Source organism: Azolla caroliniana, unplaced genomic scaffold (genome assembly GCF_043228905.1).
Source record: "Azolla caroliniana isolate FFs.n. ecotype wild unplaced genomic scaffold, voAzoCaro1.0.p SCAF_2, whole genome shotgun sequence".
In the NCBI taxonomy this organism is placed as follows: domain Eukaryota; kingdom Viridiplantae; phylum Streptophyta; class Polypodiopsida; order Salviniales; family Salviniaceae; genus Azolla; species Azolla caroliniana.
Genome location: NW_028230437.1, coordinates 1,542,259 through 1,569,173, shown reverse-complemented (window position 1 = coordinate 1,569,173; position 26,915 = coordinate 1,542,259). Strand labels below are relative to the sequence as shown.

General features: G+C 38.3%; 4 protein-coding genes across 6 annotated transcripts in view; 3 read left to right on the top strand and 1 right to left on the bottom strand.

Moving 5' to 3' along the window:
- LOC147867004 (protein SHOU4-like) overlaps positions 1-4,198 on the top strand; it is a 6,282-nt gene extending 2,084 nt beyond the window's left edge. The window contains exons 2-5 of the mRNA XM_087339814.1: positions 292-656; positions 2,127-2,282; positions 2,437-2,648; positions 3,458-4,198. Coding sequence (XP_087195940.1) covers positions 292-656; positions 2,127-2,282; positions 2,437-2,648; positions 3,458-3,650 — 926 coding nt within the window. The 3' untranslated portion in view covers positions 3,651-4,198. The remainder of the gene's footprint in view (positions 1-291; positions 657-2,126; positions 2,283-2,436; positions 2,649-3,457) is intronic.
- A 5,214-nt stretch (positions 4,199-9,412) lies between these two features.
- On the top strand, positions 9,413-14,041 carry LOC147867003 (uncharacterized). Its single transcript, XM_087339813.1, has 4 exons — positions 9,413-12,099; positions 12,326-12,568; positions 12,776-12,927; positions 13,432-14,041. The coding sequence occupies exons 1-4, from the start codon at positions 10,143-10,145 to the stop codon at positions 13,900-13,902; spliced, it is 2,823 nt and encodes a 940-aa protein (XP_087195939.1). The 5' UTR covers positions 9,413-10,142; the 3' UTR covers positions 13,903-14,041.
- A 1,995-nt stretch (positions 14,042-16,036) lies between these two features.
- LOC147867002 (cold-regulated 413 plasma membrane protein 2-like) lies at positions 16,037-18,170 on the top strand. Its single transcript, XM_087339812.1, has 4 exons — positions 16,037-16,296; positions 17,124-17,231; positions 17,310-17,380; positions 17,686-18,170. The coding sequence occupies exons 1-4, from the start codon at positions 16,100-16,102 to the stop codon at positions 17,937-17,939; spliced, it is 630 nt and encodes a 209-aa protein (XP_087195938.1). The 5' UTR covers positions 16,037-16,099; the 3' UTR covers positions 17,940-18,170.
- A 1,758-nt stretch (positions 18,171-19,928) lies between these two features.
- LOC147867001 (uncharacterized) lies at positions 19,929-26,123 on the bottom strand. Of its 3 annotated transcripts, none has more exons than XM_087339809.1 (13): positions 25,994-26,123; positions 25,267-25,344; positions 25,122-25,176; positions 24,962-25,045; positions 24,606-24,722; positions 23,791-24,186; positions 23,186-23,251; positions 22,466-22,851; positions 22,161-22,260; positions 22,015-22,074; positions 21,800-21,886; positions 21,266-21,391; positions 19,929-21,096 (listed from the first exon to the last, which is right to left on the bottom strand). In XM_087339809.1, exons 2-13 carry the CDS (start codon positions 25,314-25,316, stop codon positions 20,761-20,763), a joined length of 1,863 nt encoding a protein of 620 aa, XP_087195935.1. In that variant the 5' UTR covers positions 25,317-25,344; positions 25,994-26,123; the 3' UTR covers positions 19,929-20,760. The 3 variants fall into 3 exon arrangements, with proteins under 3 accessions (XP_087195935.1, XP_087195937.1, XP_087195936.1); XM_087339811.1 differs by having other exon boundaries at positions 25,125-25,176; XM_087339810.1 differs by lacking the exon at positions 25,994-26,123 and adding an exon at positions 25,604-25,709.
- Between the last annotated feature and the right edge of the window lie 792 nt (positions 26,124-26,915).

Genomic DNA, 26,915 nt, shown 5'->3' with positions numbered 1-26,915 from the left:
ATTAGCATATGAGCTATGATATTCCAGAGTAAGCAATTAATGAGCATGTTATGAGCTGTGGTGATATGATATAAAAGAAACATCATATCCTCTTCTGTTTTGCATTTGGTTTGTATTTCGATCTTTCAAAGTTTAAATATATTGCAATAAGCCAGTATTTGTTGTTTTGCATTTGAGTTTCTAGTTTATCATTTATGTTTCAAACATTCAAGAGAATTCAGAATTATTCTGTTTTGCTTTACACACGCGTTTGAATTTGTTGACATTTTTCAAGTTTTAACATGATTTCAGGTCCCATAGAGAGCAATTCATTCTCAAGAACTTCAAGCATGCAGAACAATAAAAACCCAATCAATCAGTCCATTAATTATCTTTCAAATGATCAGAAGTCATCCTTCTTAGGAAATCTCCCGACGGTTATCCTTTGGACAGTGGTGCCTCTTTTTATCATTGGCTTCATTGCTGGAGGTTTCATTCTCGGAGCTGTTCATAATGCAGTTCTACTTATTTTAGTAGTGTCTCTATTTGGAGCAGTCGTATTGCTCCTGATATGGAACTGTTGTATGGGTCACAGATCAGTGACACGGTTTGTGTCTCGATATCCAAGTTTTGGATTGGATGAAGCTAAGGATGGTCAGTATGTGAAAATTACTGGAGTAAGTTGCCACACCCTTACTTCAATACAATGAATGTATATATTGTTTTTCTATTTTCATTGCAAAATAAATGTTTTCCTGCTTATGCTCATGACCTTTGTCTCATCTTGTCCGACATCTAGATATATATTATTATGTTGAAAGTATTTCAGTGTTACTGAGATGCCCATCAACAGACAAATGTAGAGAACTCAAGAAGGATCATGGATCTGATTCATTCCTTTGGGTTGTGGATTTGCCATTTTGGGCATGACCATGATACACATACTGACCCCACATGACTCTCACAGAGGAATGAGAATGACAGTGGCCAGTACACTGTGAATCTCATTGAATAGAACACCTCTCAATTGTCCTTTGGACTTGAGAAAACTCCACGAAGGTCCGAAATTGGGATGACTAGGAATCAGGAATAGAGGTGATCATAATTGGACTTTAAATAACACAACTAGGGATTAAGGAACTAAGGTTATGAGAGACATGGATGCTAGAATGGCATGCATTGTTTTACGATAATTCAATTAAACATGACAACGAGAGACGTCTTTGTATAAATTCATGTAGAAGGGAAAGTCATGGGTTGATTATATGTAAGAAGATATAACAGAGAATAGAATATTTTAGGCTTTGGCATTAGGCCTAGGATTTGAACGATTTTGGAGAATTCACATACTGTGGCATATATAAAGCATCTCTAACAACCCTTCCTGTATGCTGAAGCTTATGCGATTGATCCTCCCCATGCAATGAACATGGCGTCACTTGTGGAACCTGTATGCATCTCATGCTAGGTACGGGGATGATAGATTTTTTGGTGGGTCCAAATTATGCTTTTTTGTTACTTCCATAATTGCATATTGTTGCTGTATGGAAATGACTACAAATGGCCACATAAATGGGCCTTCCATATGATATCAAACCAATTAAAATGTGTATATGGGTAGTGGATATGAAGGGCCAGCCTTGTAAATGTTGTAGAGCAAAATAAAATTTTACAGAAGAAAGTCAATGTCCTTAACTTGTTAGCATCAAGAAACACTATTCCTTGTAGGAAGTGGCATTCTTTCCAGGGAATAAGGTTTCAAGAAATGACTATTTTCGGTTGTGATGTATCAAAAAGGTAATCCCTTGTGTTTTTTCTGACATATGGCTGAATTCAGGGTGACAAGATATAGAAGCTATGAATAAATGCATACTCTTGCTAGCTTCTGCTCTTATTAGATGTGCTCATGGATGCATACGAATTTACAAAATCTAGTCTGGTATTTAAATGAAGTGTTAAAAAATTTATCATCAGAAATTAGGTTTAAAAAGTCATTTATTCCCTTAAAAAACTTTGACCTCTTTGGATTAGGTAAAGATTTGCCTTATGTTCTGTTTCCTCTCATTAAGTCTCCATTGTGCAAATAACTGAAATACATATTTCTGAATTGTTTCTCAAATCCACCTATCTGTTTTTTCTTCTTCCAGATTGTAACTTGTGGAAGTGTGCCTCTAGAGACATCATATCAAAGAGTGAACCGATGTGTCTACACATCATGTGCACTCCATGAATATAGAAATTTAAAGACAAAACCTGCGAACCCAAAGCATAGAATCTTCACGTGGGGCTTGAGATACATGGAGGTAAAACAATGGTGATTAGCTTATATATTTGTCAAAAGCTGGAATTATAATCCATATATCAACCGAGTAAAACATGTTTCATCCATCCATGCATATGTGAAAACATTGAATTTGTTTTCTTTTCCCTAATGAGGCCATGATGCTGTGTTTCCAGCGCCGAGTCACCGATTTCTATATTTCCGACTACAAGTCAGGGTTGAGAGCTTTAGTGAAAGTGGGATATGGTGCAAGTGTAACACCGTATGTGGGGGAGAGTACAATTGTGGATGTCACCAAGAAGGATAGAGAGCTCTCATCCAACTTTGTGCGATGGCTTGCTGAGCGTAACTTATCAAGCGACGATCGTATTATGAGACTTCAGGAAGGGTATGTTTTTGTATGTGGCTTTCTTTAGACAAAAATTGCATCAAGAGGCACTCTCATTTATTCTTCATATGTTTCTTCTTTTGGGTTTTAGAGTAAGAGCCATATCCCACATGAAAGACTTAATTGAATGAGAAATACTAAACGCTGGACCTCAGATAGTTCTCGTGTCACACAGTATAAAATAGAGTACACAAATTGAACATTTTCACTAAGACTGTGTTAGAATCCTCAGTGCTCATTGAAAATTCAAGTTTTTAGAAATCTGGTAATAGATTAGATAGAATTGGGCATCAGAAATTTATTAAAACATGAGTAAGAATCCAAATATTCATTGACTAAGGAATATAGAAATAGCTTCGCTTCAGAGAGAACTAAACCTCAGGGATTTATTCAAACATGAATAAACAAGGGATGATTGTGAGACAATGTTGTAGCTTTAATAGCACCATGAAAGTAAATACTACTAAATGTTGCTAAATATTAGTCTCCCAGTAGCATGTGATGAGGCTATAAGAGAGAAGGCAAAAATAGATTAAAATATGGAAAGCTCTGTTTTCTTACCTGATTTTTTAGATGCTCATAGAGTCCTTATACTCGTGAAAATTTAAACTTGTAGAAGTTTTTAAGTAGCTTTTAGAGTATAAAAAACCTTTAATACTTGATGGTTAAAATAAAACAATGGAAAAGGTAAGATGGTGGAAAAATTATTTTAAAAAGGAAAATAAAATTTCACAAAATATGCAACCTAAAAAATAAATAGGTTGTAATGTAAAGTAACCAGAAGTTGATTTCTAATGTGATGGATGTAGATATATAAAAGAAGGCAGTACAATAACGGTAATGGGAGTGGTTCAACGGACTGAGAATGTGTTGATGATCGTGCCACCGTCAGATCCTCTATCTACGGGTTGCCAATGGAAACATCTTTTCTTACCAGCAAGCCTATCTGGAACGATCTTGATTTGTGAAGATAGTTCAAAAGAGGATGTCATACCTGTTTAGCGTGGATATAGGCACTTCAGAGCAAAAAACATGTCCTGCTCGTATAATTTGAATAAATCCTTCCTCCCCACGCTAGGAAAGAAAAAAACAAAAGCCAAATCAGCCCTTTGTTCAGAACTTTTATTCCAGTTATGGGTCTCCATCTCTTCAAAATGAATCATGCTGCTGTATAGAAGTATCTTCATGTAATGCATATTACGAAGCAAAGGCCACATTCCTCATGTTTCTTTACAAAGGGCCGGCCTGCTGTTGTATCTATGATCAAACCATATCATATCAGCTTTATTTTTTTTACCACTTCTTGTTTCCTATCTCCCTCTCTCATAGAGATCATTTACATTATAAAGGAAACCAAATATTGGTAAGCTCACATCATCCATTGTTGGAGGTTAAAGCCATACTCATCAAAAGGATCCAACAAATGAACAAGCATCAAACAAAAACCTATTTTGTATCATAACTGAAAAACCTTACAGCCAAGCATGGAATATCTATGGCATGTGTAGTATTACTGTTTCTGTTAGAAAAGGCATGCTTATTCACATCAATGCTTAGTCAAAAGTGATTAATATGAATTTCTTGAGTCTTCATTGGTGCTACATGACTTAATGTGGACTTGGAAGCAAACCTTGTATTAAGCAATAACCTAAGACTGAAGTATCCAATCTTCAGTACTTAGGTTTTACTTGTATTGAGCACAATTGGTTGGTGATCCGTTTGCGTGGAGATGCTCACATTTGATTTCTTGCATTTCATCATTAGTGGAGAGATTAATGAAGTAATGTGCTTGAGTTAAGTCTTGTCTAAGTCGTTTAACTTGTATTTCTCAAGTAAGAGAGCATAGTAAGTAAGAGTTCATTGAAGTGAACTAGTTACTTAGTTGGAAGCACTCCGAGATGTTCGACAACTATCTTTTTTGGTTTTGCCATAATAGGGCAAATACATATCCGAACCCTTAACAACAAACTAGCAAGAAGGTATTTGTTGGTGGGAGCAGGGAAGTAGGAACATGCCAAACAAATTGTCTTTTGATATGTCATTGTAGCATATTCCTTTTAATAGAATTGATTGGTCTGTTCTACCTTCTTTTATGTTTGATGTGTTCTTGGATGCTAGGTATCCAAATGTTTGTTGAATTTGTGCTCATTTCACTAATCCTACCATGCTAATATGGTATTAGAGCTTGATGACATGGTTCAAGGTAGGGGGGTATGATTATAAAAGATGTGAAGCTCACTAGAGCTCACATTTTGGTGATGGGTGTATCCAAAAGTACATGTTTGGAAAACCATGTCAAGTATGGAATCCATCATTGGACGGTGTTGTATAACCTTTGTTGATCCTATCACAATTGATCATGTTTGCACAACAATTGGTATCAAAGCCATGTTGACTACAAAGTTTGACTGCAATATATTGGCCAAATGCGCATTGCTTTAAATGAGAGAAAGTTAGAAATAAAGTTTTCAACAGAGTTGTTATTGTTGCTCATATGAAATCCAATGATGAATATAGTAGTTAGGTCATCTCAGTGAGCAAGGTTTGATTGAGTTGCACATAGGTAAACTTGTAGCCATTAAAAATTTGGGCCTCAAGTGCGAGTTTACCTTCTCTGACTTTCTTATTTCTAGGACCCGTTGATGTTCTGAACGTGTCTATCAAAGATCACACACGCATGATTAAAAGCACAATACAAAAGGGAATGGCTATGGAATGTCCAAGACATGTTCTTTATTATATCGGAGATGTTCCATACTGTTGAGCGAGCAAGCTCAACCGGATCGGGATCGGGATCAGGTAGCCGGTTCCACATGTGTACTAGTAGGCCGTTTAAAGGTCTACGCTTTTAGACTACTAGGTAGTCATGGTCCTTGTAGTTAGTGTCAGTCGCTCGTATGAGCATTGAAGTACATTGTACTTCTGTGAGTCCCTTGTGGACTTGTATAAAAGGTGCTCATTGAGCACATCTTATGTACAAAGTATTATTTTTTGAATATAATTTATGCTATTATGCTCTCTTTGTCTCTCCCACTCTCTATTTGTGTCTTGTAAGGTTTCCATTAGACCTGTACTCTCTCTGTTGCTATCTAGCTAAACTGGTTTGTCATAAGCTTCCACATATTAACTTTTACATGGTATCAGAGTGCGAGGGTTGAGAACCTCCGTAGCCGATGAGCGATTACTAAAGACAAACCCTAACACCCAGTAAAGAGCGAAAGATGGACAAAGGTATGGCAAGTTCGCTTCTGACAAAGAAGCTCGACAGACACACCTATGCATCTTGATCGTACAAGATGCACCAGTATCTGCTCGAACATGGATACTGGAGTTATGTTGAGGGTGCAAATGAAATAGCATCAGAGTCGTCACAAAAGGAGTTCTTGGCATGGGAACAAGGAGCAAGTAGAGTTTTGTACTGCCTTGCGTCCTCCGTGCACAACCAGATGATCAACTACATTAGATATGCTAAGACGCTGAAACAGGCCTAGGAAAATCTGAAAAAGTTTTTCGCCGCAAGTACCTCAACCCGCAATCTATAGCTTCGGCAAGAACTGAACAATATCTGACAAAAGGATATGTCAGTTTTAGACTACACCGCGAAGATAATGGAGATTTGCGACGCATTAGGGTCCATTGACGTCACGATAGATGAGGACGAAATGGTGCAAATTTGCCTCGGTGGTCTGCAGCCTGGGTTGCAACGAGAAACGGTTCCGACAAATTGTCGGAAGCCTTATCTACTCAACTATCACCCAACCCCACATCAATTATTTGGTCAGAGTGATTAGCCAATTCATGTAGAAGCTGACTGTGGAACACCTTCAATGCGCACACCGGATACTCTAGTATGTTAGTGGCACTAAGGATAAGGGTCTGTTATACTGACACGCTAGGGATCGGCAACGGCTCGGCTAAGCCTAAACCGTTTGGCTTAGCCGGCTTGAAAACGGCTTAGCTGCTTAGCGGCTCGACTTGAGCCTCGCCAAGCCGGCCAGCTAAACCGTTTAAGCCGTTTATAAACTTTAGAGAGAGGGGGAGAGAGACAACAGACAAGGGGAAAGAGAGAGAGAGAGAGAGAGAGAGAGAGAGAGAGAGAGAGAGAGAGAGAGAGAGAGAGAGAGAGTGAGGGAGAACTACACAGACGAGGAGAGAGAGAGTGAGCGAGGGAGAACTACACAGACGAGGAGAGAGAGAGTGAGCGAGGGAGAACTACACAGACGAGGAGAGAGAGAGAGAGGGAGGGAAACAACATAAAAGGAGAGAGAGAGAGAGACTACACAGAGGGGAGAGAGAGAGAGAGGGAGAGAGTCAGAGATCACAGACGTGAGAGAGAGTGGGAGGGAGAGCTTGTACAATGTATAGTATATAGTATATAGTATATAGTATATAGTGGATCATCTAAGAGAGAGAGAGAGGGAGGTAGGGAGAGAGAGAGAGAGAGAGAGAGAGAGAGAGAGAGAGAGAGAGCTTGTACAATGTATACTATATAGTATATAGTATATAGTGGATCATTTAAGAGAGAGAGGGAGGTAGGGAGAGAGAGAGAGAGAGGGAGGGAGGGAGGTTTCTAAACCGGTTCACTTTATGCTAAACCGTTTTGTGAACCGGCTCGGCTTAGGTTTGAGATCCTGTAAACGGTTTAGGCTTAGCCAGTTTGGCCTGATCCAAGCCAAACCGGCTAAGCCTAAACTGAACCGTTGCCGATCCCTACGACACACTATAGCTGAAAAGCTACGTGAATATACAGATGCCGACTGGGCTGGTGATGCATCGGATCGCCGGTCCACCTCTAGATACATGTTTTCTCTTGGTAGCGCGATTGTTGCATGGAGCAACAAAAAGCAACCAACCGTAGCTCTGTCGAGCACGAAAGTTGAGTATCGGGGCGCCACCATTGCCATTTGTGAAGCTATATGGCTTCGGCGGCTGTTGCAAGACCTCTGGATCGAGGTACCGACCCCAATCTTGATCTATTGTGACAACGTAAGCAACATACAACTTGCTAAGAACCTCGTATTTCATGATCAGACAAAGCACATAGAAGTACATTATCACTTTGTGCATGAGTGGGTCCTTAGCGGTGAAGTTGAACTTTGGTATGTTCACACTGATCGACAGGTTGCTAACATCTTCACCAAGCCACTCGGATCAGACAAGTTGCAAGACTTCTCAGAGATGCTCGGTCTCCAACATCTGGACGTGCCGCACTTGAGGGGGAGAATGGAGCCAGGTAATGGCACTGGACAAGGAACCGAAGAGGAAGACAGAACCAAGACAAGGGGGGAGACAAGAAGAAAAAGGAAGCTGAGTCGACCGAAGGAGTTGGCACATCCGGACAAGTCGGAGAAAGCGGCGACGACAACAGAGTCAAGAGAGACAGAGCTGATCCGAAGGAGAAGGCCAAGACCCGGACGTGGTGAAGGGCCTAAGGTTGAAGACGAATTGGAGACAACCAATTCGGACAAGAGGTGGAACGAATTGGAGGTAGCCGATTCGCGAGAGGAGTTTGAATCGGAGGAGCCGAATGAACTAGAGGCCAAACGCAAAAGAAGGCAGCGGAAGTCAACACTGACACGGAGGAACCGATGGGTCGAGAAGCGTCGAAGTCGCAACAACGAAGGAGCTGAGATGGGCTTGTTGAGCAGACAAGCCGACCGAGGAGGTTGAGGAGTGTAGAATCGGATGGGTCGTAGAAGGAGGAACCGGACTGGACGAGGAGCGCGAGCCAGGCGGGAGGACTCCAAAAGGAGCCAAATGAAAGAATCATCTGCCCTAGACACTAACACCACGATCCGACCTCAAGTTGAGCTTGAGGAGGAGTGTTAAGTGAGCAAGCTCAACTGGATCCAGATCGGCTGGATAAGCCAAAGCCGGATCGTATCCGGAACGAGGAGCCGGATCAAGATCGGGGAGTCGGACCCACATGTGTACTGGTAGGCGGTTTAGAGGTCTACGCTTCTAGACTACTAGGTAGTCATGGTCCTCGTAGTTAGTGTTAGCCGCTCATATGAGCATTGAAGTACATAGTACTTCTGTAAGTCCCTTGTGGACTTGTATAAAAAGTGCTCACTGAGCACATCCTATGTACAAAGTATTATTTTTTGAATATAGTTCATGCTATTCTGCTCTCTCTGTCTCTCCCACTCTTTATCTGTGTCTTGTAAGGTCTCCATTAAACATGTACTCTCTCTGTTGCTATCCGTCTGAACCTGTTTGTCATAAGCTTCCGCATATTAACTTTTATACATACCTGTGCCATCAATTCTTGGATGGTCAAAAGAAGCGGCCTTGGTTAGACACCATCTAGTTCAAGCAATGGCATGTATTGCTCTGGTCATGCGAGATGTGTGGGTCGAGCTATCCGCCTCTTTTCCTTCACTCACACGAGAGAGAGCAATGTGTGTGTCATGTGCAATATATGTATCCAGAGTGTGTACCAAGCAAGGCCCAAATCTTAGGGAAAGCAAAAGGGAATTTTGGGAAATAAAGGAAAACTAGGACTGACCGTCTAGGACATACCTCCCCCCCCTTGTGGAATGCTTACTTTCCAAGAATCGGTTCCCGGCTATTGCCAGTGACCAAATCCGAGGTGACCAGCTCGGCCGGTCGATCCTACAGTCTCCTGGCAAAAAGAAGAAGAAGAAAAGAAGCCCTAACGATGTTTTCTTCGTCGTCTTCTTTTCGTTTCGCTCGTTTTCCTGTGTGTTTTTCCGGTTAGGGTTAGGGTTAGGTTAGGGTTAGAGTTCGGTGCAGACCAGCAGAACTTCCTCTTCTCCTTTCTCTCTCTCTCTCTCTCTCTCTCTCTCTCGTACACACACACACACACGCACGAACACATGGATTCCTGCAGCAAAACAGTACATCTCTCGCTCTGTCTGTGAAGACACTTCTTCTCTAGTTACGCAGAAGAAAACCGAAAAAGGAAGAAAAGAAATTCAGAAATTTCACTGAAAAACTTCAGAGCTCCACTACCTCAGATCAGAGATTTTTGTTTTAATCGCAAAGGGTTTACAGAAGCGTCTCTTGATTCATTCGTTCGTCTGCAGTGACAAAGTTTTTGGCTTTCCGACAGACCTACTTCTGTGGAATTCTTGTGCCGTATGAAAGAAGAATTGCAGGAAAAACAGAAGAATCTTCTCTCGTGCTGGGGAAGGATCGGATAGGGGAGCTTTCTTTGAAACTTATAACCAAAACACGTTTTGCTTTTTGCTTTTTTATCTTTCCTTCTTTTGATTGCTGATTTTCTTACTCTTTTGCCTCTTTTCCACACCCTTCTTTTTCTGAATTTTTTTTTTCCCCACCTTTGGATTGCTGGAGAAGATATATTTTCTCTACTCTCTCGACATTTCTGCAATTTTGTTGAGATTTTCACTTTCATTTGATGTGATTTTCTTCTCCTTTTTTCCATCTTATCTTTCTTTGGTGTATCTCAGGTATAACTTAAAAGCAAAGATTGAGCTAGCTGATACAATATATAGTAAAACAGAAGCTATGTCGAGCCCACATCCTTCATCTGATGGAAAGCCATTGGAGCAACTCAAAGTGACAGAGCTCAAAGAAGAGCTTAAGAAGAGAAGATTAAGTCTGAAAGGTGTGAAGAAAGACCTGTTTGAAAGGTTAGAAGAAGCTATCAAGAAGGAACAAGCAAATGCGATTGAAGGTGGCTTCTCTCAAGCTACAAACCAGGTTCTAATTCATAGTAATTTGTATGGCGGTGATTTTTCTCCTGAAGCCACAAATCAGGTTTTAATAAATAGTAATTTAGATGGTAGATCTCATCAACAACAAGGAGTATATAGTGAGATTGATACTGAAGCTTCAAAGAATGTCTTGCAAGATAATAATTTATATGTTAGAGATCAGAAAGAAACATATGGTGGTTTACAATACGAAGGAAAAACAGAATTCGAGGAGAAAAATTTAAATCCTCAAGTAAATTCTGCAATGGAGGTTTTATCTGTACCGTTAGAATCAAGCGGAGCTTGTATTGTTCCCCTTAAAGAGCCTATTCAGCTAGAGGATCCACAGATATCTAATTATAATGATGTAAAGGGATATTTATCTGGAAATATTACTCTTACTAATGATGGAAAAGGAGATTTTCTATCATATGGCAATGTTACTAATGACGTGAAGGAGGACTTGCTATATTCTAACAATGCCATCAGGGATGCGAAGGAAGATTTGCCTTTGCCTGGTGATGTTACTGGTGACACAAAGGAAGACGTAACGTTATCTAGCAATGCTGTTTATAATGTGAAGGAGGATTTGCCATTATCTGGTGATGTTACTAATGACGTGAAGGAGGACTTGCTATATTCTAACAATGCCATCAGGGATGCGAAGGAAGATTTGCCTTTGCCTGGTGATGTTACTGGTGACACAAAGGAAGACGTAACGTTATCTAGCAATGCTGTTTATAATGTGAAGGAGGATTTGCCATTATCTGGTGATGTTACTAATGACGTGAAGGAGGACTTGCTATATTCTAACAATGCCATCAGGGATGTGAAGCAAGATTTGCCTTTGCCTGGTGATGTTACTAGTGACACAAAGGAAGACTTAACGTTATCTAGCAATGCTGTTTATAATGTGAAGGAGGATTTGCCATTATCTGGTGATGTTACTCTTGGAAATGTTGATATGATACAAACTTTTACAAGTGGTAACGTCTCAGAACTTGGTGATGTAACTAGTGACAATGTTATCATGGAGAAGCAGATTCAGGTTGATCCCCTGGTACCTCACGATGATATTTTGAGTCAAAATGTCGATATAGGAGAGGGATCTCTAAATACTGATGTCGATGGTGGTATTGTGTCACAAGTAGCATCACCATTATCATCAACGAAAAATGATAGAGATGTGGATGTACCCATTTCAGACATGAATGAAGGCATCATTTTGGAACCTAGGGTTACTGTAGATGACCATGTCATGGACGATGCAGAGACTTTGGATAAAATTAAAGATGAAGCTAGTAAGAGACAAATTGAGCATCGTAATGAGGTTGTACCTAATATCTCAAATGTTTTAACGGAAAATGAGTTGAAACCAAAAACAGATATTGAAACACCAATACAGCCACCAATTGCTAGTGGTATAACTCACGAGGAAGAGAAGCCTGAGGATGGTTATGAAGGTCATTGCAAGTCTGTTGAGATTCACCCAGAAACTACAGAGAATGAGCTAAAGACAGAGGACATTGGGGAGCATAAAGAAGATTTAATGGACGTCGAAAAACCTGATGGTAGAAGCGATTTGATGAAGTCAGAGAAATCACAAGATTTTTCAGATGACATAAAACAAGTGCATACTAAGTATGATGATGAAAGAATAGGTGGCCCAGTGTTGGAAGATGAATATAAAAAAGACGTAACGGAGATTCATAATAAGGCTAGCAGTGACTATACAGAGAGTAAAGCTGGAGAGAAACGGAAGGACGATGGTAATATTTTGAACATTGCTGCTAATAGAAAAATACCTAAATGCCCTGGCTTGTTGGGTATTTAGCACGTACCCCATATATTTTCATAATTATTGGAATTACATTATGTCTTTGAAAACTTAGGGATATTCTGGTAGCAATACTCAACTAGTTAAGAATTTGCTGGTGTTTTGACCTTATTTTTATGTTTAGTCTCCTTATTTAATTAAATTCTTTATGCTTTTAGTTAGTGATTACAAGCAGCAAGAGCCAGCCAAAAGAGTTAGAAGATGGAACTCTGGTAATGATTTGCAAGTGAGTACTAACAAGCCACTTACCATGGATATTGTAAAAGAAATTACGTCACCAGAAACAAAGCAAGGTTCTTCTGTTGGGGTTTCTAAATCATCCCCAAAGATATTGACAACATCAAAGCCAATGGTAACCATAGCCAAGTCTGAACTGGATACAAATGGTGCTAAACGAGAAGGTAATATTCTTTATAAAGTTTTTGCTTTTCCTGATTGAGTATCTGTGGAAGTACGACAGTATAGCATTACATAGTTTATAAGATTATCCCCACCATGGAATGATTTATTGATTTGCTCCTTTTTCTATATCCAATGAATCTTTGGGGCATGTATGTAAACTTTTTGTAAACTCGTTTTTATATACTCAAATTGAACTTTTTTTCCAGTTCCTCCACCATCTATTCCGCCGACAACCTCTCTTAAGATTGAAAGGTTTGTCCGGCCATTTACCCTAAAAGCTGTCAGGGACATGCTGGCTGAATTTGGGCAATGTGTTGAATTCTGGATGGACCAAATCAAAACACATTGCTACATAACGGTATGGATGCTTATGTGTGTGTCTATATATATATATGTGTGTGTGTGTGTGTGTGTGTGTATACATATATGTATATATAATGTCATTGTCATTGTCTCCTTTGGGTGATATTTGTCGTAAATTTATCGTATTCAAGAATTTTGTACATGTATGAATATACAAGTACAGGTGGAAATAAATTTGAAGTATCCAGAGTTTTTCTATATTTTCCCAAATGCCACTGGTCGACTGCTGAAATACATGAGAAGGGATGAATTGACTGTATTATCACTCAAACAACACAGATAATTGAGAAACACATGGTTTCATTAAGCATGTGTAATTCTCAAATAGGCTTGAACCAGGGCATTTAAGGAAAATATAAAAATCAGAAGGGCATTTGAATAAATAAAGAAAAACCGTGTCATTTTGAGTATCCCCTTCTAATACTATTCTCATGATCTCTTTGAGATGATATTACATGGATATGTAATTATATGCATGATTGTTTTGCTTTGACAACAGTATTCTTCGATCGACGAAGCAATGTCTGCACGAAATGGGTTATATCATAAACAGTGGCCTCCTTCATTTGGTAACTTACTGGTGGCTGAGTTTGTTGATCCTAATGAAGTGAAAGCAAAATCCACAGGTACACAAGAGAAGACCAACTTGAGTACACCTCAAGCTTCGGTTCCACAAGGAAATATTAATAATAATTCGCTGCCTCAAGCAACACACAAAACTTCATCACATGGCCATTCTAATGTATTACCACCTCCACCTCCTTTGAGAGAAAGAATACCTCCACAAGTTCATCGTAAGGAACCTGAGCCTCAGGTTCCTACATTAGATGATTTGTTTTACAAGACTAAAGCCAAACCTCACATTTACTATTTGCCGCTGACTGATGAGCAAGTTGCTCAAAAAGCTGCTGTGAAGGAAAACAACAATCATGATCGACAATTGAAAACCAAACCCTTGGGTAAAATGTAGGGTTAGTTTGTAGGATTTTTAAAAAAATTCGTAGATGTTCATTTTCTTTCTTTGTAATCATTATGTAGTGAAAGTAGTCCGAGGATTTTGTATTTTTGTTTTTTTTTGTAATCTTCAGTTAGTTGGATGACTTCTTTTCTACTTGGAACTCATATCTGGAATGTGCATGATATTCTGATCTTTTAATTATGAAAACTAGCTGATGATAATTGCATATTATTGTGGTTCATTTGTAAAGAATTCAAAACCATTTGATTTCCCTACTCTTTTTGCCTGTAGTGACTATGATTGCCCATTAAATACACATGTACGAGGGCTTGGAGGAAATCTAATTGATTTTCTCCTCATAATTGTAATTGTAAATCTGAATCTACATGTGGGTCATGCCACTGATTGAGCTTCTCCTCTAAAATAGTGTTTTATAATAACACTAGTTAATGCTTGATCACACATTGGAAATTGTTGCTGAACTCCTAATGTTAGTACCCAAAACTTTCTTGCGAAGAAATCAATTTGATGACTAAAATGTTATGTATAGAAGAGAAATGGAGGTTTGGGTTTGCAACCAAGTATAAATAAATGATGAGGGGATGGAGTGAGATTGAGAATTGATGTGCACATTCAATTGTGTCTTGAGAAGGAACACAGGAAATATAGTCAAGGAGCAGCGAAATGGAATGAAGACCCATGCTCTTGGTTACTTGGTTTGTATGGCCAGACCCATGAAATATTTGAATTCCAAGTTTGCTATCTCTAAGTAGCTTGAGGTATATAGCTGTAAAGTGTTGGATTGTTTCACAATTAATGCTGCTTGGCCCTTATTCATGTAAGGTTGGTCACATTGCACAAAGTTGTTTAAAGGTGCGAGCAATGATGTATGAACACATGGTGCCTAGGTAATCTTGTAAATAAGAACGTAATTCTCAAAAGTTTTGAAATGAGATGAATATCTATTTTTTTGCATGTTTTGTAAACTTGCGTTGGAGCACCTTTTTGACCTTGATATCAAGATCTCGTTGAAGATTGGTGGGGGCAATTGGCCATCATATATTGCAAGTTTGTTGTCAAGCCGAAGGCATTAAATTTGAGTTGTTTTTCAACCAACAAGATAAGCAAATAAGTTCTGACTACGACCACAACCTTTATGGATTTATTTACTTTTTGTCAATTGTATTTGAGGATAACACTGATCCTATAAAAATGCAACCTTCATGAAATCTCTGGTTGAAATATGTGTGGGCCTCCAAAGCCATTAGATCATCTACGGTCAAGTAGGTCGAGTGTGTCTACAAATAACCAAATCTAAGGTCACTAAGCCATCAGGTTGCATGATGAGATCGTTCATCTTGCTACTAGATGTCCCTACATTGGTGGATCTCCGAGCCACTAGATCTGAGAAGATTAGCAAAGGTCACGATGAAAGATGCCTAAAAAGGTATGTACGTATTCAACAAAAACAACAGAAGAATGATAAGAATGATACGAATGCGGAACATAGTAGCCTTTCTTTCGGCTACGTGTCATGGATGCAATATGAGCCTGGTATGGACTCTTTCTTTTGTGTTATAAATTGCAATGAGATAAGTGGACCAACACCTTCCCATGATTCATGCACCCATGCAAGATCATGGATGGCATCGTGTGTGACTCTACTTAAAAAACAAATTATTCTAATCAAACAAACCAAAAGAAGGACATAAAAGTAAAGCGAAATCACTCTATCCAAGAGAGAGATAAAAAATAAAGAATAAAGGAAAAATAAAAAAACAAATAAAAATATAAAATAGAAATAAGAAATTGGGCAAAATAGAAAATAATAAATTAATTAAAACCATAGAACAGAAAACATAAATAATAAGCAAAAACATAAAATAATCATAATAATGATCATAACAAGACATGCAAATAAATAAAATCAAAATGAATAAACTAAAATACAAAAAAAAAGAAAAAAACCCGCAAACAAACAACTACATAAATAAGAATAAGAAATGAATAAAATTAAAATAGAAATGCAGATATAAAAATAATACAAAATACAACTACTGTACATATAAATAAAATAGATAAAAGACAAATACATAAATAATAAAAATAAAAATAAAAATAAAAATACTACTGGGTCCTTCTTCTGCCCCTGTTCCTCTCCTTTCTGCTCCGCTGTCTCTCTGTGTTTTCTTCTCCCCTCAGCCACCGAATGGCCATGGCTATGGCAATGCGTCATCGTCTTCTCTCTTCTTCTTCTTCTTCTTCTTCTTCTTCTTCTCTGTCTTCCTCTGATGTGCAAGATTTTGTGGGTTCGGGGAGAAATCTAGTCCGTCGATTAACTGAAACTGTGCTTCTCGCCTCTACCTCTGTAGTTATCCTCCAATGGCTTGCTTCGATCGCTGCGATGTGAGTTTTATTTATTTATTATATCTGTTTCCCAGATATACAGAGAGAGAGAGAGGTTTAGGGTTTGGGTAGAGGTTCAGAGTTTAGGAAGAAATTTGGCCGTGTTTGGAAAGAGGTTTAATTTTTTGCCTCAAACCGGTATACAGTTCGGAAATGCATATAAACCCGTTATTGAATTTTTTGAGTTCATTGGCGTGATGAGAAAGGATTCTACAAAACATCTATCGCGGTTTTTATTCTTGGGTGAGATTGATTTGATGATGCCCTGTAGAGATCTATCTCAATTGTTTTGGTACTGTTCAGAGAATCTCACTGTTTATGGCACTATGCCCTTAACAAGTAACCTTTCACAATGCCTTCTCTTCTTGTCGACTGGATTTTGCGGGAGATCTAGAGTAGCTCAAAATGTAGATCGTGACAGCTCTTTTTGACGCTTGAGCTATTAGAATATTCAATCTGTGCAGTGCATTCTGCTTTTAATTCCCACTTGGTGATGCATTTATCCTTTGTTTTTCATATTCATGCATATGTAACCTCCTGTCCTATCGCTCTTGTGTCTCAGATTTATGATTAATAGGGGAACATCAGTAATATCCTTTAGGTGTATCTCGGAATTGTGATGAAATGAATAGCATACTTGTGTCAGACTTTGATCATCTCCTTTGAGTTAAATGTGCGCATCGAAGCCTAACATAAACAGCTGGTTATGAGATCAGAACTATAAATATATAGCTGGTTTTGAAGATCAAAATGTCAATTAGATGTCACCTTTTCTTTTATTCATACGATCTATTCTCATGAAACTTAATTTTGTTTTTTTTTCGCAGATACTTGCTTATTCTGCATCGGACAGTATGGAAAACAGACATATTGACGGGTCTACTGGTGCCATATATTTTCCTCAACTTGCCTTCAGTCCTTTTCACTTTATTTAGGTACAGAGGGGTATATGGAGTTTAAGACATCTGTTTGTGAGATTTGTGTTAATTTGGAATTTGTTGGTTCCTCCTCAGGGGCGAGGTCGGACAATGGATAGCTTTTGTTGCGGTCGTGCTGCGTCTCTTCTTCCCAAAATATTTCCCTGGTATGAGATGACTCAATTTTTGGTCCTTGGCATCATTGAAAATTTATGCAATATAATTTAGGTAATATAATTTAGTGTTTATGTTTGATTCTCTCCAATATTGTTGATTTGTTTCGTTCAATACCAACTCATGGAATGCGGATATAGTAGCTCTTGGGTGGTTTTGTTCCTGCATGTATGGGGAAATTTACAAAAAGTATGAAAGAAAGGAAAGAAGTTAATAAAGTGTGGTTCCCTTCTTCATCCCTTTTAAGGTTTCTGGTGTGCTACAAGAATGCATAGTTACCATTTTGGTGTATTTACAGATTGGTTGGAAATTCCTGGGGCATTGATACTACTCATTGTGTCTGCACCGAGCCTGTTGGTTAGTACCCTAAGGGGTACTATAATTGGATATATTATAAGCCTTGTCATCGGAATATATCTTCTACAAGAACATATCAGGGTTGCGGGTGGTTTCCGCAATGCATTTGGTGAACGCCGTGGTGTCTCAAACACTATTGGTATCATCTTGCTCTTTGTGTGTCCTCTCTGGGAGTTGATCAAGCTATTCACGTAGACGTATCAAAGAGGAAAATGAAAATAAACTTATGTTTTGAGTGTGCATAGAACTCAGAGCTTCTTGTAGATGATTGAAGGGGATGCTAGTGTTTTCCTTGAATTTGTAATATGAGTTTGATGCCTATTTTTATTTCGTTCAGTCTTCTTTTGTCTGATGTACAAATAATGTTTCTCTAAATTAATACATTAATCACAATATTAAGATTTGTTGGTTTGTAGTTTTATTTGAGGTTTGGCTGTGGTTTCTCAAATGCTATTCTAGAATGAAGTTGGAGATATATGTAACTGTCAAGTTTGAGTTTTTATACAAAAAACTGTCATACAACCAAGTACAAAATCATACCTTGGGTGACTCAAGAAATGACTATGCATTTGTTTTCTAGGAATATCCCGGAACATGGCAAACAAACATATTAATTATAAAATCTCATTCTGCACCATGAAAAAAGCCATACAAAATCATAACACCTTGATTTATTGCACTTATTTTTTAAGAAGTTTTTTCCAATATAAGTATAATGTGCTCACTAGCTGGTGTTTTGAGGTGCACCATCCGTGAGCAAATGTACATTTCTTTATTCGAATATCAATATATTTAATTTGCTAACAAAAAAACAAAAGCTGTATATCTCATGAGTAGGAATGCCATTCTATATTTCATGAGCAACCTAATGGAATGATATTGCTATTGATGTTTCCCATACAGCAACGTCTGAAAGAATTTATGTGCAAACCTAGATATATTGTGCTCTCCAAACTGCTTGCTTGCTGGGTTTTCATCACCAAATGATGTTTCACAAAAACATAATGGATTTCCAATTATTCAAAATTGTTTTAGCTGATCAGGCCACATTTGCATTTGCATGGATGTTTGGTAGCCGAATATCTCATGCCCAATAACCAATGATTATGCAACTGCATGGACATGGATCCTTGGATACCTATGACGTTGGACCTTCCAGCTTATGATTTTGTGCTACATCAGCATGGATGCCCATGCCACATCATTGGTCTTCTGCTGCTTCTCCAATACAAATGGCAATTTGTGGTGATGAGCCATCTCATACAAATCATGTGGATTTGAGAAGACATCTGGGTTGTCAATTAACTGTCGCTGGGCTTCCAAGATGACTGTATGCTATGTATGTTTTTAGCTCTGTATTTACAGAACAGGGCATGGATGCATTAAAAGGGAATCAATCTTTTCAAAACAATGGCTAACCAACCTCCAAAAGCTCAGTTAACACCAGTGTACAAAAACCATACACCCTATGTTTGGTCACATGATGCAGGGCATCAACATTGTTTTAGAATTAGATGAATTATATTATATTTAAATTCCCACAGATGATAACATGATCCATTCTTCGACACAAGTTTGTCCAAGACTTCACTTGCAAATAGCATGATATGTTGTCATTTGCATCTTTGCTGTTTAGGATAAGATGTAGAATGACTATTCAATGCATGGTATTCCAAATTCATGTTTATTTTCATTGAGCCATATTCAAGAAAAACACATGTAAATGATCATGGTTTACTGATTTGTGTATAAGACCATATATCCATCTTCTGGGACAACTCACCTGTAAATGTTCATTGATTTTGTTTTTGTTGATTTAATGTATAAGACCATATATCCATCTTCTGGTAAAACTCGCAAAACACTTACAAGGATTCGAATGGTTCAAAGGATCGGCAGAATTGAAAGTGCAAAATACAAGTCTACCGAAAGAAATGTCAGCATCAAAAGAGAGTTTCTTGTCAATAAAATTATCAAAAGAAGGGATTTGGTCACACTTTCATTCCTTATCATTTAGAGAGAAGACTCATTTGAGCACCCCTATTAGATCAACAGAGGTGTAATTGCCTACACAAGTTGATACGTTGCAAGAAGGAAGGTAATATATATGTTACATTACCAGCAACTGTCTTTAAGTGAAAGGAATGAACTCAGGAGCACCCCAAAATTAAAACCCTGCCTACATAATCTTTATGTACTATTTCAATCATTCCAACAGTTTATACAAGTATATAATGGACAAACTTGTACAACAGTATGTATGTTGATACAGTTACAAATAATGGACAAACTTGTACAACAAATCCTATGGTATGATAAAAAAAATGTAAATGAAGGGAGTAAATTAAGGGGTGATGTTCGCACAACCCACCCTGAGTAAAGAAGGTGATATGATAATAATATTACACGGATGGTTGAAAAATATTCTTGAACTTGATTTCCATTCTCGAATTTAAATCCTACCGGGTCCTCTGTCCTTGCTTGCTCCCAATTAGATATAAAGTTGTCCACCCGAACAAAGAAGATGTCTGTGCCCAACATTTCCCCATTGCCAAATGATTTTAGGTCACAACAGCATGGATTTACTGTGTTTAAAAACATGATTGTACCACATGAGCATGTACTTAATGATTTCATGCCTCATTAGCTTGGGGTACCACATTGGCAGGAGTTTTCGACCTACCAATAATGGCGCCCAACATTGGCCTACTTTAGTGTGGATATTCTGTAGTCCATGATTCATGTCACATCATCATGGATTTGTTGCCACGTCAGCATCAACTGTCTATGTCCACTGATTGTGGGACATTTCGAGGAAGTTTCCATCGATCCTCAAATTTTTTTGCTGCATCACGGTATGCATTTTACATAGCCAATGATTTTGTGCCATATCAGCATGCATACCCATATCCTTCGAATGTCTGTGACATTGGCACAGGTTTTTGTGCATGGTCTCCTCCAAGCCAATGATTTTGCACCATTTTGCACCACATGAACACTCTGAATCCCTATTCCTCTAGTATGAACTTGGAAGAGGGTTTGAAGGGAACCATCTAACAAGATCTTTCACAAAAAGGTACCTAAAGTTCAAGTCATAAGGAATCCATTCGATGCATCTATAAGGCTTTGGCTTCATCAGGAAGACCTTCAAATCTTTCCCTTTGCTTTCAGACACATTGTGAGATATCCACTCAATGAGACCAAGCGTGCCCATTGATGATTCTCGGCCAAATGATTCAAGTAGCTTTGGTACAAGGATTTTGTTATCTTTTGTAATCACATTTACTTGCAAAAAATCTCTTTTCGCAGCATCGAGCTCATGATGTACATTCTTTGCTGTATACACCCTAACCTGTGTTTATGATGGATAATAATGCACCCATATGAAGTATATATATATATATATGCATATACGTTAGTGAGAGAAAAAAAAGCAAAATAAGATAACGGCAATCAACAAAATAAATAACCATGGATGTGGCCACACAGTGAAAGAAGTCATTAGAGTTTGATCTTATTACCGGGGGATCAGATCGTCCTCCACAACAAATTGCAAAGCATACTAGTGGTTCTGACCTTTCCAAGCCATAGGCTTGGCGGTATGTTCCTTTTAGCTTGGATACAGGTGAGAGAAGTGATTGTATCCACTGTAGATAGAAGAGACAAATGAATTGATAAATGCATTCAACAAGTAAACAAATTGCATCATCATGAAGTTGGGCAAGAAATGCATCCATCAAATTAACAATGTTTCCTGTGATTTAAAATCAGACAATAGATGCATCATCACAACACCTACAAATAATTATGATCTGATCAGTCTAATATTCCAACCTTTTTCAACCTATTCCTGATATATGACCAGACATTCGAGCTTTAACTCACTCATATCTAAGATCATAAGTATATGCTCCTCTTCTTAAAAGATTTCTAATCTTACAACACATAAATGAATGAATCTTTTTTTTTGTTGGTTTTCACCTTACATTAGTTATATAGTAAAAACACTTAAATTTTGCAAATAAATACACAGACGTGTATTTCATAATGTTCACCTGTGCCGGACGATGGGATTTGCAACCCAACAAGTATTGCTCAATTGTGTGAGCATTTATTGAGTATGCTCCAATTTTATATGATGCCTGCCATGTATGGAAAAAATGTGGAAGTTCTCACAAATAAAATGATATACCTAAGGTATGTGATATATACACAGGTTTTAATCACGAAAAACGAAAACACTATACATTAGACGCATCTCTATATTTACCTTCTGTAATAGGGATACACGTTTAATATGATTTCTTGGAATTCCATATGCTAAATAGGCCTGCCCAATACATTTTCAATCTTTTTAATGCTAACCATATATAGAAAGAACACGAAAAATAAACAAGCATCCAACCTATAACTTACATGCATCATGAGGGCATTATAAATATTGAGCCAAAAGGCTAGTTTTTCTTCATGTTTCATCGTGCTAGGATCTACTCTCTCCAGTTCTCTAATCATGTATCTGGACAATGAAATTTAAATAATATTATTCTTGATCTTGTTAGCATTGTTTCAATGAATTAGCAAAACGCCAATATAGGCTATCTCAAGGTGGAATAATGGTTGTTAACCAAATGACTCTGATATTAAAGAGGATAAGTGCAAAAAAATGACTTGCTGGGATCTGCATACAGAGAGAATTAAGAAATAAAAAACCAAACACTCACTTGAAATTCTGGAGCATTTTCTCAGCATAATGTAGCTTATCATTATCAACATTGATCCAATTAACCGCAATCATTGAGCTATGTGGGCTTGAACTCCCGGCAGTTCTCCTCTGACTCACATTCGTCGGGGACGGTGTGAAGGGGGATTGCATTCGCCAGTGTGGACTCCATCCTTCACTCGAGAATTCTTTCAATGAGACTGTACTTACCGAAGACGATGAAGAAGAAGATGTTGGAGATGTTAAACTACCAAGGAGTGGAATCGGTGGATCTGCAAGATTACAGTATATGGCCGCCATGCACCGCACCAGCTCCTCCGAGAGCTTATTTGAGCTCTCGAAGATTTGCTCCACGAAACATTCTTCGTTTAGATTAGAGGATGTATTCTACAAAATGTGATTTGTTGAATTAACATGATATCTTCATAGGAACGCATCCAAGGAAGAACAAAAAACTAAAAAACAAGGGGACAAACACCAACTACACCCAGAACTTATTGAGTATTCAACGTAGTACCTATTAAGTTTCCAAAGATTAAGTATAGGTTTTGGAAACTTCTATAGAGATGTACACCCTGTAGTGTGCAACTACAGGGGTATTCTGGCAATGTCCCAAAGCCTATATGTATTCTTGAAAAATATCCAAAAGTTTAAGGGTATTTTGGATGTCTCCCAAAAACAAAAAAAATGGAAGGTTTTGTCAATTGGCATGTTCACTTACAGCTTGTGCAGAGATCATCTCATGCCATAATTCAGAAGTTAGAGGAGAAATCGTGTCTTTCGCTTCCTGTCCATAAGAAAACACTCAAAACTGTTATTCATGTTGCTATATACATCATCATGTAAGATAATACAAATAGAGGATAGAAACTGAAAATAAAAGGAAATCTTTTTTTTTCTTGTAAGAGAAAAACAAATAAAGAAGGACAAGAAAGTCATATTATGTCCCAAGTAATATAAGACCAAAAACTCATCGACCAAATTCAATACACTCCACTTTGGGGTTACATTTAAGCATATGTGAATATTAATGAAAATGGTAAGGATATGAACAGCTATAGTTTTAGACACATAGATTTCACTTAGGTTGTTGCATAACTAGTAATTATCATTTTGATATGGATATTACTAATGAAGCTATGATATCAAACAACTAATTTTCCTTAAGTACGCGGTTAGCATTCAACTAAATTTAATTTTCTAATTAGAGAAACAGAACATATTGTAAGAGATTGTCATAAAGAGATTGCCAAGAATTATCCATGAGTCATATCTAACACAAAATCAAACAAAAGGAGAGAAAAGGAAGCATAAAGTAGTCTATACCATTCTAGTAGAAACTTGAATTGGTTGAGAATATGAAAAGCTCAACTTTGGCTTATCTGTTGCATTTATTACACCCTCAACTCTGTCAAGCTTCGGTTCGTTGAATGATCGGTTACCTATAGATTTATCCAATGTCCTGGTAACTAGTGATCCACTCTTTGATGATGATGATTTTTTACGAGGTGTATACTTCTTCATAGAGACAGGGTTTTCTTGAAGATATGCTTGACCATACTGTGATTGTAAGACATCCTCCTTGTTAAGGACCTTTGACACACAACTTTGATCCTTGACCTTGACCTCAAAGGCTTTGCGATACAATGCCAGCAGGTGGTGTTCAAGATGCAACACTTCTAACTCCAGTAGAGCTATGTCCTTGATTAAGCTCCTTGTATTCTGATGTCAAATGCAAAAATAGTAAAAAAATAGAATACAAACAGTTCTTGCGATGAAAATTATGGATTAAAATCCAAAGTCTATGCATCAATTACTTTGACAATATTGTATATATAAACAAGACCCAGACCTTGTGTCTAATATGCTTCCTTATGTAGGGTTTCATTTAGGGTCCCATGTATAATCTGACATATATATATATATATATATATTTGAGGTCTTTCAATTCATGCGCTAATTTATAGTGACAAACATAAAGATAGTTCGATATAGAATATGACAAATATATACATCGTTGAGGTTTGTTCATGATTGTATAGCAATAACTAAGAAAATGTTTACATAAGGCATATAATTATTGCCTGGAAAAAATGTGTTAAAATGAAAAATTGTAAGTATTAAAGGAGGAAGCTGAATACCTGTGATATATAGCTACAATCTGGAGGTATTAATACAGAGGAGGGCCTTGCAAGTGCTTGCTCTAATATACCTCTCGCAGCTCGATGCCCTTTCAACTTTGATTGCAAGCAGTCAACCTATTCAAATGCGAACCTACATCAGTTTCAAGAATACGCAGAAACAATCCTTGCATAAAGTGGTTATAAAACTAAATTTGGATAAATCACTTATTAAAATTTAATACTTGATTATCTTCTTTCTGTTGGTTGGTTGGTCAAGTTATCTAATTTTTGTGAGCAACTGAGCTTCTTTCCTAAGTGATTAGGCTCAATTCCATATGATGGTATGTCAGCTAGAGATCCCAGCAGTCACTTACATCATTCTTGAGAGACATAAGATGATCCTTCTTATTGATCACAACCTTTCGCCTCTCCTTTTCAATCCTTGAGCTATGTGAATCCTGTATCATCAGAGGTGTGAGTTGTGTTCAATTTAGAGGAATAACCATTCACATGAATATGGTCAAAGGAAACTACTACCTCATTGAGATCTTCCAAAGAAACATCCCACGAGATTTCATCATCTGGAGCACTGGTTTCAACATAAAAGCTTGAGTGAGCGGATCTCATATGCATGTTCTAGCATTTACTTAAAGATTGAGCCAAAGTAGAAGAAACCAACCTTTTCGTCCTCGAATGCCGAGTTTCATTAACACATGATGTTTCCTTCATGATCAAAAGCTACAGTATTTTGATTCCCCTTGAAAACCAAAAAAAAAACACAAAGCATATCAAAGTCAATGTAGTGAGTGAATACCCTCTAAAGGCTGAATTATAGTTAATAAAATGTCGTGCCCATGAAAGGTTGAACGTATGGTTACTCAATGCAATAAGCAATCATAAATGGTTGAATCTATAGTTAATCAATGCTGTTATAAGTACCCATCAATAACCAAAACATATACTTAATCAATGGAACAATGCTGTTATAAGTAATCTGCAAAGGTTGATTTTTATACTTCATCAATGTAGTGGGAAAGTGTCCATGAAGGGTTGAATTTATGGTTCATCAATGTAGGAAGTAAATGCCCTTCAATGGTTGAAGTTATAGTTAATCAATGTAATAGAAAGGACCCCTTCTGAGGTTGGAAAAATCTGTAATCAACGTAGAAGTTGACATCATACATGATGAAATATAAAAATTGTTGGAATTGTACTTGATCAATGTAGCAAGTACGCCTCCGAAGGTTTGAATTATACTGAGCTTGTTGCACGTACAGAATGTATGGTAAAATAATAGAAGGGATGAGACGCTCCAAAGATAATGCAGAAGCTATGGCTGCTCATTAGAAATTGTTCATGAAAACGTGCATAGGAACAGATGGACAAAGAGAAAGAGAGGAACTTACTTAAATGAAGGCGGAAAGAATGGTGCTTGAAATAGGAAGGAGAACATGTGAGCACAACAGCAGCAGCAGCAGCAGAAGAAGAAGAAGAAGAAGAAGAAGAAGACGATGATGAAGCGCAGGAAATGCAAGTTGAGAGAGAAAGAACAACAGAAAGGAGAGATTCGCGAATGAATGTGAGAGAGAGAGAGAGAGAGAGAGATGTGTGTGTGTATGTTGGGAAGGGGGAAGGGGTCCTACCTTACAACGGCAAGACATGGCAAAGAGAGAGAGAAGGGGGGTAAGCAGGGGAAGAGAGAGAATCTAGAGAGAGAGGAAGAGTGCGGGAATCTCTTTTAGAGAGATGAAGTGTGCAGGGGAGGAGAGGGACAGGGACAGGGAACCAGCAGGAGAGAGAGAGAGAGACACACACACACAGGACCAAAGCCAGAGAGAGAATGGGAGGGGCCCGTAGAGAGAGAGAGACCGGGTGGAGGAACAGGGGAGGAGAGAGAATATGAAGCCCCGCTAGAGAGAGAGACCAGGTGGAGGAACAGGGAAGGAGAGAGAATGGGAGGGGCCCGTAGAGAGAGAGAGAGAGACCGGGTGGAGGAACAGGGGAGGAGAGAGAATGGGAAGCCCCCCTAGAGAGAGAGGGAGACCGACTGGAGGAACAGGGGAAGAGAGAGAATGGGAAGCCCCTTAGAGAGAGAGAGAGACCGGGTGGAGGAGCAGGGGAGGAGAGAGAATGGGAAGCCTCTTAGAGAGAGAGAGACCGGGTGGAGGAGCAGGGGAGGAGAGAGAATGGCAGGCCCCCCTAGAGAGAGAGACCTGGTGGAGGAACAGGGGAAGAGAGAGAGAGAGAGAGTCTAGAGAGAGAGGGGAGGTAGAGAGAGAGAGAGGTGGCACGTGTGGTGGCCCATTGCTTTCCGATGTCAGCGCCGCA

Coding starts and splice junctions, on each gene's coding strand:
- LOC147867001 (XM_087339809.1), bottom strand. CDS start 25,316: ATGAAGGAAACATCATGTGTTAATGAAACTCGGCATTCGAGGACGAAA. Junction 25,046..25,121: donor TGGAAGATCTCAATGAGGTA/GTAGTTTCCTTT, acceptor CTGATGATACAG/GATTCACATAGCTCAAGGAT. Junction 22,852..23,185: donor AGATGATCTCTGCACAAGCT/GTAAGTGAACAT, acceptor CACATTTTGTAG/AATACATCCTCTAATCTAAA.
- LOC147867003 (XM_087339813.1), top strand. CDS start 10,143: ATGTCGAGCCCACATCCTTCATCTGATGGAAAGCCATTGGAGCAACTC. Junction 12,100..12,325: donor AGAGAAACGGAAGGACGATG/GTAATATTTTGA, acceptor TTATGCTTTTAG/TTAGTGATTACAAGCAGCAA. Junction 12,928..13,431: donor AAACACATTGCTACATAACG/GTATGGATGCTT, acceptor CTTTGACAACAG/TATTCTTCGATCGACGAAGC.
- LOC147867002 (XM_087339812.1), top strand. CDS start 16,100: ATGGCCATGGCTATGGCAATGCGTCATCGTCTTCTCTCTTCTTCTTCT. Junction 16,297..17,123: donor CTTGCTTCGATCGCTGCGAT/GTGAGTTTTATT, acceptor TTTTTTTCGCAG/ATACTTGCTTATTCTGCATC. Junction 17,381..17,685: donor CTTCCCAAAATATTTCCCTG/GTATGAGATGAC, acceptor GTGTATTTACAG/ATTGGTTGGAAATTCCTGGG.